The sequence below is a fragment of the Pinus tabuliformis genome, chromosome 9, assembly GCF_031772625.1.
Source record: "Pinus tabuliformis cultivar Carrire ecotype Pingquan chromosome 9, CPIR1, whole genome shotgun sequence".
NCBI classification, from domain to species: domain Eukaryota; kingdom Viridiplantae; phylum Streptophyta; class Pinopsida; order Pinales; family Pinaceae; genus Pinus; species Pinus tabuliformis.
In genome coordinates this window covers 539,874,079-539,887,043 of record NC_142307.1, presented here as the reverse complement: position 1 = coordinate 539,887,043, position 12,965 = coordinate 539,874,079, and the positions used below count along the sequence as shown (strand labels likewise).

Sequence of the window (12,965 nt, the reverse complement as noted above, 5' to 3'; positions counted from 1 at the left end):
ATACAATGAAAATTTATCATGAGTGTGGAGTGCAATCATTCCACTTCACGTGCTTGGTCGGCGGAATCATATACAATGAAAATTTATCACGAGTGTGGAGTGCAATCATTCCACTTCACGTGCTTGGTCGGCCGAATCTATTGAATTATGGCGCCTATTCAACGCGTACACGTTGTCGTGTTGAACATCCACGGTAATCTGCCACTATCACGCCTGTAACTTAACCTTTGCGATGGGTGCCCACACAAAGAAAATATGGTGCCCTATCACTGTTAAACGCACTAATCCATCTGTGTGGGTGCCCACACAAAGAAAATATGGTTCCCTATCACTGTTAAAGGTACTAATTTATCTGCCTCCACCAAGAGCCACATCACATCCATGGCAAAGTGCAAAGCGCGTATTTGTCATTGTGAATATCAGGTCAAATCCATCCATCATGGTATCAGATTCACACCATCTTCTTAGCAGTTTCTGGCCATTAGTGTCTTGAGGATTATGCATTTCTCAGAAATCATACCAGTTAAGTCATAAAATTTGGATCAAGTTTTTGAGTAGTTTTGGAAACTTCCCAACCAGGGGCGGTCACATGAATATAATCTAGTTTTCTGAAGCGCATTCTTGGTTGCAGTTTCGACTAATCTAGAATCTATTGTCTCTGAGCCGCAATATCGTGTTTTTATTTCAGTGGATCAATCCTTTTTTGTTTAGATTTCAGTTCCAATGGCAAACCAAGCTTCTGGTGCGTCTTCCTCCTCTGCGCCCTCTTGTTCTAACTCCACTCCTTATCCCTATTATGACGTGTTTATTAATCACAGGGGGCCTGATGTAAAGAACGCATTCGCCGCCCACCTCTACCGTCGACTTCGGGACCATGGATTGCAAGTCTTTTTGGACAAACCCGAATTGCTGGAAGGCCACCCCATTACTCCTCAAATTTGTGCCGCTATTGAAGTCGCCTCTCTTCATATCGCTATCTTCTCTCCAACCTATGCGAAATCCAAATGGTGCCTGGATGAGCTGGTCCTTATGCTCAAGTCCAAAGCTACCATTCTTCCTGTCTTCTACAAAGTGAAGCCCTACCAACTCCGGTGGACAGTCAAAGATGGAGCATACGCTGAAGCCTTGCGGGGACTTGAACAGAAAAAATCAGTTGATGCAAAACCGCGCTACGACTCCAACACCATTCGCAGTTGGAGAGACGCTCTTTCTAAAGCGGCGGATATCAGCGGTTTCGAGCTGCAAGGGTGAGGATCTCCTCAGTCTTTGCCAATTCCGTTGTAGTTTTCAAATTGCTTGATTGATCTTTTACATCGTGATTTCGCTCTTCTTATTTCTTTTCTCTTTGGAAATTGAACAGTGATGAGGAGGAGCTCTTGACTAGGGTCGTGCAACGCGCCTTGAAAATTGTTTCAAAACCACCATTGTATGTCGCAAAATATCCAACTGGAGTGGACGACAAATTACAAGATTTTGAAGCGACAATGATGCAGCAACACGAGCACCGGGCGAGTGCCAGGGTTGTGGGGATTGTGGGCTTTGGTGGAATTGGAAAAACTACATTGGCCAAAACATTTTTCAACAGTAAGAGATCCTATTACAGTGAATCTTCCTTTTTATTTGATGTTAGAGAAACTTCAGCTAAATTTTCATTAGGCTATTTGCAAAGCAAGCTGATAGAGGACTTGAAACATATAAATATCAAAATTGAGAATCCTGATGAAGGTGTAGGGATACTTAGAAGGTATCTTTCATCTTGTCAAGCTCTTGTAATCTTAGATGATGTAGATAGTGTCAATCAGCTAGAAGTGCTTCTGCCAATAAAAGATATCCTTAGCCCGGAAAGTTTGATTTTGATTACCTCTCGGGACAAGCATGTTCTCAAAAGCTCAGGGGTGTTAGAGTCCTCAATCTATAGTCTAAAAGGGTTAAATACAAAACACTCCAAAGAGCTCTTTTGCTCCTATGCTTTCTATCAACCACTTCCACCGCCGCAGGAATTTGAAGGTCTTGTAGATCGGTTTGTAACAGCATGTGATGGATTGCCATTGTCGTTGAAGGTGGTTGGGGCCCTTGTTTGTGGAGAAGAAGATAAAGTTTACTGGGAAGAACAATTGGATCTACTTCAGCAGACACCACCCAGCGAAATACAGGAAAGACTTAGAATAAGTTATGACTCGCTCACTGAAAAAGATCAAGAAATATTTTTAGATATTGCTTGCTTTTTCCTAGGAGAAGAGAGAGATAAAGCAATAAGAATATGGGGTTTGGTGGGGCTTCGAAATTTAGAGGACAAATGTCTATTGGAGGTGGATAGCCAAAGCAGAATAAGAATGCACGATCACATTAGAGATTGTGCAAGAAATATTGCAGAGCAAAGATCCATGTCCCGTCGTCTTTGGCATCGAACCAATATCATGGATGATTTGTTGGAGCTAACCCAATCTGTAAGTGCTTCAATTATTCCAACTATTGTGGCCAGTTTTAATTAAATTTCAATCTCAAAAGTTTCTTTATAAATAGATCAATTTATTATAAAATTCTCATCGATGAACAGGGAATAACCGAAGTTCGCGGAATCACCACCGGTAATAGCTTTGATGTCTTCCGGATTGAAGATTGGCAAATGTGGAGGCCGACCGAAAACATTTGGAATGGGGTGGATCCATTCGATGATTCGAAATTTTGTGGTATCAGGAATTTGCAGCTTGTTGCAGCTGAAGACTCTGATTTAAAAAGCATATTGAAGAGGGCGCAGTCCCCACATCTCCTATGGCTCCGCTGGAATGGATGTTACGACTCTTCCTTGCCTGCCTGGATTCCCATGGAGAATTTAAGAGTCTTAGAAGTGAGTGGCCCCAAATTGAACTCCCTGTGGCCACATCAATATCAAGTAAGCAAATAGGCGTCTTCATTCTTTTTCATTTAATCCATTTTTTTAGACTACAGTCATCACATAAATAATATGTCTTATGGTTGAACCGTCAACATTGCAGGGGCCTCTCCAGTTGCGAGAGTTGAATATCTACGCTCCTCTCTCTGAGTTTCCAAAATCTATAGGGCAATTGCAGCACCTCGAAAGGATCGTCATATCTTATGGAGGTGGCGAAAAACTCACAGTCAAATTTTTGCCCGAAGACTTTGGTCATATGTGCTCTTTGAAATACCTAGTGTTAAAAAGCTTTTCAGAAATGATGTCGCTCCCTGATTCCTTCGGAAAGCTCACAAACCTCCGGCACATCGATTTGGGAGGTGCTTCCAGTTTGCAGATGCTTCCAAACTCTTTTGGCGATGTGAGCCGACTTGAACATCTATCTCTGCAGGGTGCCACATCTATCAAGTTACTGCCCGATTCCTTCGGAAAGCTAACAAATCTCCGGCACATCGATTTGGGAGGTGCTTCCAGTTTGCAGATGCTTCCAAACTCTTTTGGGGGTTTGAGCCGACTTGAACATCTATCTCTAGCGGATGCCAAAGCCATCAAGGTACTGCCCGATTCCATCGGAAGGCTAACAAACCTCCAGCGTATCGATTTGAGAGGTGCTTCTAGTTCGCCACTGCTTTCAAAGTATGTTATCAGAACGGTACGAGAAACGAAATTTGGAGGTTTCGCATATAAGAAACGAAGAGAGGGAAAAACACAATATTAAAGGTGAACAATATAAAAAGGCCTGATTTAGTTTATAAATTATAAGGAGACCTACGCAGAGACAAGTTTATCCGTTGAGCCTCTAGGCATGCATAAGAGCTACGGCTTCATTCCTCAGATTTGGGGCAGCATGAAAAACGCTGGTATGAAAAACCAGAATTTTCCTCTATTGCATAAAGACGCGGATGAAGAAAGCTGGTATGAAAAACGCTTGTCAATCAGAGGCTCACACCATGATTCGACCTTATCGACCTTGTTACAAATGTGTAGGACGCAGTACCTAAGAACACACATAAAGCTAAAACAGAGGGCAATTTGTCCATATTTTCCACCTGTAATGAAAATATGGCTCATGGATCTCACTGTTTTTGACAATGACCAGAATAGGTATATGCGGTATTTATACTTTTCCCATATTTCCCATATTCTGCCTTGAATGTACTCTGGAGAATTGAACTCCGTAGTTTAAATTTTAATATTTCGTAAGAACAACTCTGGTGAAACTTACATTCAAACCATATATACTAACCAAGCAAGTTTGATTTATGTTATGTGAATTAAAATATCACTGAAGTGGTATGAGCTACAGAAAATCTCACAGCGGTCAGAATCACTTTAATGGAGTACATATACATGCATTGAACACAGGTATAGTCCATTACGATATGAACAGTTGATCCCAGCGAACCTCACCTACCCAAATCTTGAGAGAATTATGTGGTCTGGAATCAGCATTCATAAGAAAAAACCAAAGATTGAGAGAATTATGTGGTCTGGAATCAACATTCATAAGAAAAAACCAGAGATTGGAGTTTGTAGGCAGTACCTTTTGACAATAGAATTGACAATGCTGTTGAAGATAACTTGAAGGGGGCGTGAAGTTGTTTGGTTTTGATCTATAACTTGAAGGGGGCGTGAAGTTGCTTGGCTCTGATCTATGTTTTGCTTGCATCTGAAGTTGCTTGGCTCTGATCTATGTCTTACTTGCATCTGAGGAGTGATGGGTTTGCTCTCTTTTTCTGCTTAAACCCTTGAAAAATCCTTGAAAAAACATGAGCAACTACACACCTAAAAAACCACTGGTTCACTTGAATGAATCACTACCTAGTTAAAAAAAAATATAACTACTGTCTAAATAAATAAAAAATTTTGAGACAATAATATTGGTATTCCACTGGAGTCTAGAACTAGAATAATGGCAACTGGTGTTTTTTTGGGCAGCGCTTTCACAATATTCACAATACCCTCTGTTCTCTCAAAAATACAGCGAGTGCTTTCTTCAGATGCTCGCTCACAATATGTTGGAGTGCTTTCACTTTGTATGTTTAATTTCCAGAAAGCTCACAATGTGCTCTCACCTTGTATGTTTAATTTCCAGAAAACTAACAATCAACTGCAGCAGAGTTGGAGTGCTCTCACTTTGTATGTTTAATTTCCAGAAAACTAACAATCAACTGCAGCAGACTTGGAGTGCTCTCACTTTGTATGTTTAATTTCCAGAAAAGTAACAATCAACTGCAGCAGACTAATAGTCAACTGCGAATTAAACTGGACTTAAGCCTTTGTATGTGTAACTTCCAGAAAACTAACAATCAATTGTTAATTAAACTCTATTTAACCCACGGTTTGAAAAAATTAAATTTAATCCGAGTCCGAAAAAATAAATTTAACTGCAAGTCACGGAGAATTCGTTTCCGAGAAGAAACAAATTCTCCGAGAAGAAACTCTTTCGTTTCGCGGGAAACTGTTTCTTGCCACTGAAAACGAAAACAGCCGTTGCAAACGGCGTTTCTAATATGGTTGGGTTTCTCCGAAGGAAGGTTTTTGCCAGAAACGGTGGACAACAACGACGTTTCTAATATGGTTGGGTTTCTCCGAAGGAAGGTTTTTGCCAGAAATGGTGGACATTGTCCCGTTTCTGGTAACGGGCATATTGATACAGATATGAACATTTCTACAGATAACGAAAACAGCCGTTGCAAACGGCGTTTCTAATATGGTTGGGTTTCTCCGAAGGAAGGTTTTTGCCAGAAACGGTGGACATTGTCCCGTTTCTGGTAACGGGCATATTGATACAGATATGAACATTTCTACAGATAATATCCGTATCAATACGGATATGAACATTTCTATATATCCAGTAATGTCATTCACACCAGAGCTACTAAACAGCACTAGCATCCTCACACATTCACGCAGCAGGCTCCACAACTTTGTTCTCCTCTACATATATCCATATCGATATACTGTCTTACATAATATCCATATTGATACAGATATGAACATTTCTACGGATATTATTGATACAGATATGAACATTTCTACAGATAATATCCGTATTGATACGGATATGAACATTTCTATACATCCATATTGACACTATTACTATGAACATTTCTATATATGCACTGGTATATATAAAAATGTAGCATTGAACATTTCTATATCTTTAATTTTATGAAAAGGATTGAAGATTCGAATTTTATGAAAGAGGTTCTAAAAATTCTATACCGAGACGTTCAAACTCAACTGAGTGACTTAGTTGATTTATGCGTAATGTAACATTAGTTCATGAGAAGGTTTAGTTGATTTATGCGTAATGTGGCATTAGTTCATGAGAAGGTTTAGTTGATTTATGCGAAATGTAGAATTACTTCATTTATGAGAAGGATTGAAGATACAAATTTTATGAAAACAGTTAAAGATACAAATTTTATGAAAAGGGTTAAAGATGGAACTCATCAACTGAGCCCTGAGAAATTAGTATGCTGTCTTTAAAGATGGAACTCATCAACTGAATTTGGGCAAAAAAAAATTGGGCAAAATAATTGGAGGGATAGAAAGTCAAAATAATATGCACATACATAGCTACAAGTGGCCGAACAAGACTCGGCGTTGCTGGTACCTAATTAGCTTCTACTACCAAGCTACTACTAAAAGTGAGGAGAAGTAGAGTATTCTATGGAGGCGGCTGCTGGTGATTACAAAATGCAGCGTTTAATGACGATAAAACCACATCAAAATTCAATCTCGATCTCCATCAGTGATACTAACCTAATTATGACAAGCTCTTAATTACACATATATGATTACACAGACGAATGGATACTTTTTAACTTGTAGAGCCGCTTAAGCAGCCTTGATCCTTGCTGCTGCTACTGGGGTCTTGATAGACTTAGTAGCCAAGCTTTTCCTTACCAGTCTCTCCTCCTTTCTTGCCCATCTCCTTATACCGTTCTTCTTTTCTTACTTCTCCGCCCTTGCGCCCCAGTTCTTGGTACCCTTCCTGTCCCAGCTCTTCTTTTCTTGCTTCTCCGCCTTTACGGCCCAATTCCTGGTACCCTTCGTGCCTCAGCTGTTCCTTACGAGTCTCTCCGCCCTTACGCCCCAATTCCTGGTACCCTTCGTGCCTCAGCTGTTCCTTACGAGTCTCTCCGCCCTTGCGCCCGAGTTCCTGGTACCCTTCGTGCCCCAGCTGCTCCTTGCGGCTTTCTCCTCCCTTGTGCCCCAATTCCTGGTACCCTTCATGTCCCAGCTGTTCCTTCCTAGTCTGCCCACCTTTGCTTCGATCTGCTCATTATATCAAGACAAATTACGAAGCTTTATCACTAAATTAATGGCAACGCTAAACACTTATAATAAGCTTTATCACTAAATTAATGCCAGTGTTAAACAATTATAATTATACCTTGTGCGAGGCGTTCCTGGGCTTCGAGGGTCTTGCCTCCAGTACCACCCGGTACCACCGTCTCGCCAGCGCTTGCCCTTTCCTCCTCGCCTGCAGACCCCATTCTTCCAACCGATGAGCGCACGCTGTGTAAACGCACCTGCGTCTTCAGCGTTCCACTTGCTGCTACATTTCTGGTCACTCCCAACGATTTAGCCGCCCCAATTTTCATTATCAATCCCTCCATCTGTTTCAAAATAGTTGAGACAAAAGGCTGCTGCATACACAGGAAACGAACAAATAAGCAGATCAGAGAAAATTCCTTCGAAATAGTAAGTGAAAAATATAATTACGCTTGTTTGCCTTCACCTAATACGAATTCAACTGCTACACAGTAAATCACCAATCAGAGTTATTAACACAGCGGTACTTGAAACAAACTTCCTGTGTTTTATCAGCCTGAGTGCTTACATTATCCCAGCGTGCTCGTTAGACACCAGAGTAGGGTGACTGCAATGCCTCGTGTAAGTGACTTAGCTGAACTACCTTGTTTAATTGCCACAGCTCCTGAACTCGTGACATGTAGCATTTTACTTGAGATTTGCGATCACTGGAATATGCTTTTTGGCTTCCCTCTCCACTGTGTTGTCAACTAAAATGCTTCAATATCATATCTTGGATGGTGAATTCGACAGGTGTAAATTAATGTGCTATGAGAAATTGATCCCAAGCAAACACGTTGGCTCATCTTGGACCCGTCTGGAGACAGATTTCATGCGACATCCATCTGGATTCAAAGTCTTCTCCCTACCCTTTCTCCGCCGTTATATGCTCTTTATCATTTATACAGGTACTTAGTTTCCTCCGCTTCAAGGCAGAGGGCAGACTATCCCATTGATCGGGGGTTGATACCTTGCACGTTCTAAAAATCTCATTCCTCTCACCCGAGCTGATACCCCATCAAGGCTTCAACCCGTCGGGCAAGACTACTGAAATGAATAAAGAACTTGCTCGATGGGTTGAAGTTTTGAGGGGCCCTTCCTTGAGCCCTTAGGGTTGATTTTTGATGGCCCCTCCTTCACCCTTGAGCTTTGATCTTTGATGGGGCCTTTCCTTGAGTCTTGATGCCCCCCAAGCTTTGAGCCTTTTTTTAAAAGAGTTAACAAATTCTCGAAAAGGTGCAAGGGGGAAAGTCTTGAGAGGTGAAAAGGTGACAAGCGCATTGATGGGGTCTCCTAATATGGGGCAAGGTGAAAACTCTGCAAGGGGAAAAGCACTGAGGGGTGAAAAGATTCTTCAACAAAATAGCAACCCTCTAGTTGGGGTCTTGAGCAACCATCCCTTATCTAGCTACCACCTGTAGCTAAGGAGATACGGAGGTGAGTTTAGTACCTGTTGGTTCATGGCTACCAACCCGTACCAGTACCAAGCTAGCTCTAGATACCAACCCTATCAGGCTACTTAAGGCGAGCTCAGGTCAAGTGGTTGGCCACCTCCCATTGCCATACCTTGGATGGAAGTCCCGTTGCCTTACCATAGGTTTTAACAACCCTGGGTTTAAAACCCATCCATCTCTAACAACTAAGTGAAGTCCTTATCACTCAATGTAGAGATGCCTGACTATTGGTTCCAAATTTCCGGGGAGTGACCATCCCCCTCTCACTACACCCCAGTAACTTCCGTGAGTCATTACTCACCATGGAGAGGACAGGCTATTGGGTTCAAGATTTCCGTGGAGTCACGTCTTTGGTTGAGCCCACGGCCAATTCACCCTACAGTGAGGTGACCTTAGGAAGAGGTGAGGTTTTAGTCAAGTAAAAGAGGGAATCTGAAGGGACCCCTGAACGACTTACTTGCTAAGATTAACCTCTTTTTCAAACTAAGAGGTTGACTCTACTATCCCTACTTGATGCGGGACCCCCCTTTTTTAAGGGGTACATTTTTTTCGTTTTTCTTTTATTTTTTTACTCTAAAGTGTAACACAAAATGGTGGGGTATTGAGCAAAGATGATAGGTTGTTATGAATTAATATTTTTTTATTATTGAAAAATTTAGAATTAAAAATAAAGATAATAATTTAAAATAGATTTGGAGTATGTCTTAATACTATTTTTATTTGGTTAAGAGTTTGATTTTTTTGGACTTAAGGAAGTAAGTTAACCACCTAGGATTTAGAGGTATTTGACAATAGTGAAAGCCTCCCCATTAGGAACCACCAGTAGGTAATTCTAGATAGCATGGTTTTCCATAAATAACACTAATGAGTCATCTCCATTCAGTGATCCACTATTGGTTTGACAACTAAGTTATGATAGGTTTTCCATAGTTAAAAAAAAGCTAAATAAATCCAAAATAATTTATTTTTTAAATATATTAATTTTTCAAAATAAAATTAAAATAATAATATAAATTTTAATGATTTAAAAAGCAATGTTAATAAGAGCATTCAAAGGTTTATGAATCACTGTGAGTTTTCTGAAGTAGGGTGGTGACAAGTTATGGGGGTCAACCTTCATCAATATCATAGCCAACAGGTCGAAATACCAAAAGGCGAAGTTGACCCTCTTTGTTAAGAAGCTAGAGTAAATACCTAACATGGAGGTCTATGCCCCCCAAGAGAGATCTCAAGCTTTGCAACTTTCAGAGTACGACCTAGTTGGTTAGTTCATGGGGATCTAGCCTTCCCCATATTCTGTGAAGATTTGGGTGGAGAAAAATTGGAAGCCAAGGATCAAGGGTATTGTCTCATCTTCCTTTTGTGGGAAGGGTTTTTTTACCTTCTTCTTCAAAAATAAGGCAAATTAAGACTTGATTTTCCAAAGTGGGCCATACTTTATGGGTGCTCAAGGGTTATATCTAGATCACTGAAGTATATATTTTAATCCCAAAAGTGACGTGACGTAGGAAATTCTATTTTGGGTGAAGCTCCCTTTCCTTCCTTTGCATTGTTGGAATGACACCACCTTCAAAAGCATTGATAATGCCTTGGGAAAATATATTGATAGAGCCAAGCCACATGAGGGTTTATTTTCCTATGCACAGATATGTGTGGAAGTGGATCTAGATAAAGTACTTCTAGCAACCATAAATCTAATCTTGGATAAATGGTCTCACATCCACAAGGTGGACTACGATTAACCTAGATCCGTCTAAATCCGGATCTATCATGTGTCGAGAGGGATTAAATCCCTTGAGATGGAAACCTTTCCTCAAGTTCAACACTTCTAACAGAAGGTTTGACTCCCAATCTTGACAGATAGATGTGAAGCCATCCTTGCATTTCTATCATGCCAACCTTGGAGATAGAAACCCAGGGAGTTGATTTCTATTAAGCCAACCAGACACATATGAAAGACTTTAACCCCGCAAGCCAACACAAAGAGCCATTAGTTAAATTTAATTGTAGTATGTAGCATCTTCATTGTTTGTGTTGCTTGAGCTCTCAAAAACTTAAACTTCATCGCTGTCAGATGGTGTGGTTCTTTCCTTTTAGTGATCTTATGACTCGACTTTAAGGATTTTTTTCTTAAAATATTATAAGAATAAATGTATCTTTCTTTCCTTTTTTTTTTAATATTTTTCTTTCTTTCTTTTATTAATTTGTCATTGTCAAATGAGCTTATCCAACTATCTTATTCAAAAATGCAGAAGTTAGTAATCCAATTTGCATAATACAACTTCATTTTTTTGTTTTTATTTTAAATTGATATTGATACCCATTTATGTTTAAACAAAATCTCAATTTACCTGAGTTTTCAAATTAATTTATAATAAATGATTTAATATTTTTTATTTTATTATAAGTTGTTTATTCTTAGAACTTTGATTTTATTCTTATTAAAGGACACATGTCAACTCCATGTTGAGCATGGATGAAATCACACATCACCCTCATCCCAGATGTAGAATTAGATCTTAGTGCAACCAACTTCCATTTAAATGCAACACATGTCATGAATATGGCCACTTTGCGAGAAGTTACAAAAAAAATAGTAGGAACAACATAAACAAGTCGAGGAGGGGGACCAATGGAAAAAAGACAACAGAAGAATATCCTTAGAAAGACAAAAGAAGAAGATATCCAGAAAGGAAAACCAACAACCAACCTAGGAAATATGATCAAAATGGCAACAAAGAGAAATGGCTAACTTCCCCAAAAAAGTTGGCCTAGTAAATGGAGAAGGGATTAGCAAAATAAATGGGAAGAAAGAGAGTAGTAACAATTACGAGGCCCTAAATATGGTGAATGAAGGGGGGAAAATATTGTAGAATAATCCTCCATCCCCACAGGGAGTTGACCCCAAATCGACAATGGAGCCAATCATGAAGTAGACTGATGAGAACATGTTTCCCTTTTAGGATGAACTAGTCCTTGTGAAACTTGAGAAAGAGTCTTCCTCAGACAATGAAGAGTTTCCCTCTCCCATAAATATTAAGTCAAGGTCTACATTTGTTAGCTCTGTTGATGATAAATTAGAGGTAGGGAAGAGAATAGAGTAGGATCGACTTCACAAGAAGGATAGAAGGAAGACTAACTGAGAGATTCGAATAGAGAAAGTAGAAAATATAGAGAATTGGGCACCCAATCGATTTTGGACCCAAAAATCAAAGGGTATAAGAACACCAGGAAAGGAGGAACCTCAACCCCTTCACAAAGGGCTACTCACACCAATAGTAAATAATGAAGGTTATCTCCTAGAATTGTAGGGGATTAGGGTTGGAAAAAAGAATGGAAGAAGTGAAATCCTTAATAAATAAGGAGAAACCACCAATCATCCTGATTCAAGAGAATAAAATGGGGATCAAGAGATCCTTCAAAAATATCATAAAATATGGCATGGTAGCAGGATCCTCTTGGTGAGCTCTCATGGAGCCTCTAGTGGAGTTTGCACATTATGGACTCAATCTTCGCTCACGCTATTGGACCAACGATCAACCATTCATTGGCTGACAACAAAGTTTCTTCATATTCCTCCAAATAAAGTATTTTCTATTGTTAAACTATACATGCTGGTCTGTTTTTGAGAAAAATCAAAGTGTTGGGCTTCTTTATTAGATTTGGGAGACTCCCCTTTTGGTTCATAGTGTATTTTTGGAGGGGATTTTAACACTACTTTGCATTAATGGGAGAAGAAAAGTGGTTCTATAGTAAGATATCAATTTCAAGAAAATATGCAAGACTTTATGCAAATCATAAACTGGTTGAATTTTAAACCAACCTCCAACACGTTTACTTGGAATAATAAGATATTTGGCTCAGGCCATAGAGCCGCTAGACTAGACCGCTTTCTAATTCTTGATTCCTTTCTGATAAAAGATATTATGGTATCCTCACACATTTTCCCTTGGAATAATTGAACACCACCCCATTGAACTGGAGATTTTTGAAGGTGAGGATTATGGCCCTATTTTGTTTCACTATAATCCAATTTGGCACCGAAAAGAAGGTTTTAGCGACTTGGTTATAAAATTTTAGAGAGTATGGGTCCTAGGTAGTCCGATTTCAATCTTGGAGAAGAATATAAAGTTCCTTAAGAAAGCCTTGAAGAAGTGCGTCTGCAAGTAAAAGATGGATAGGCAATCTGCTATACAAGCATAAAAAATGAGAATATAATCCCTTTAGTCCAAAATAGAGGAAGTTTTTGTTAC

General features: G+C 39.7%; 2 protein-coding genes across 3 annotated transcripts; one reads left to right on the top strand and one right to left on the bottom strand.

The window, feature by feature from the left end:
- Nucleotides 1–455: 455 nt before the first annotated feature.
- LOC149149650 (disease resistance protein RPV1-like) lies at nt 456–4,374 on the top strand. The gene is made up of 4 exons (XM_089441277.1): nt 456–1,247; nt 1,361–2,447; nt 2,558–2,893; nt 2,997–4,374. The coding sequence occupies exons 1-4, from the start codon at nt 724–726 to the stop codon at nt 3,648–3,650; spliced, it is 2,601 nt and encodes an 866-aa protein (XP_089297403.1). The 5' UTR covers nt 456–723; the 3' UTR covers nt 3,651–4,374.
- Nucleotides 4,375–6,599: 2,225 nt separating this feature from the next.
- On the bottom strand, nt 6,600–7,924 carry LOC149149649 (uncharacterized). 2 transcript variants are annotated; one of them, XM_089439748.1, is made up of 3 exons: nt 7,788–7,924; nt 7,338–7,593; nt 6,600–7,219 (listed from the first exon to the last, which is right to left on the bottom strand). In XM_089439748.1, the coding sequence occupies exons 2-3, from the start codon at nt 7,561–7,563 to the stop codon at nt 6,825–6,827; spliced, it is 621 nt and encodes a 206-aa protein (XP_089295874.1). In that variant the 5' UTR covers nt 7,564–7,593; nt 7,788–7,924; the 3' UTR covers nt 6,600–6,824. The 2 variants fall into 2 exon arrangements, with proteins under 2 accessions (XP_089295874.1, XP_089295875.1); XM_089439749.1 differs by having other exon boundaries at nt 7,686–7,790.
- Nucleotides 7,925–12,965: the final 5,041 nt, after the last annotated feature.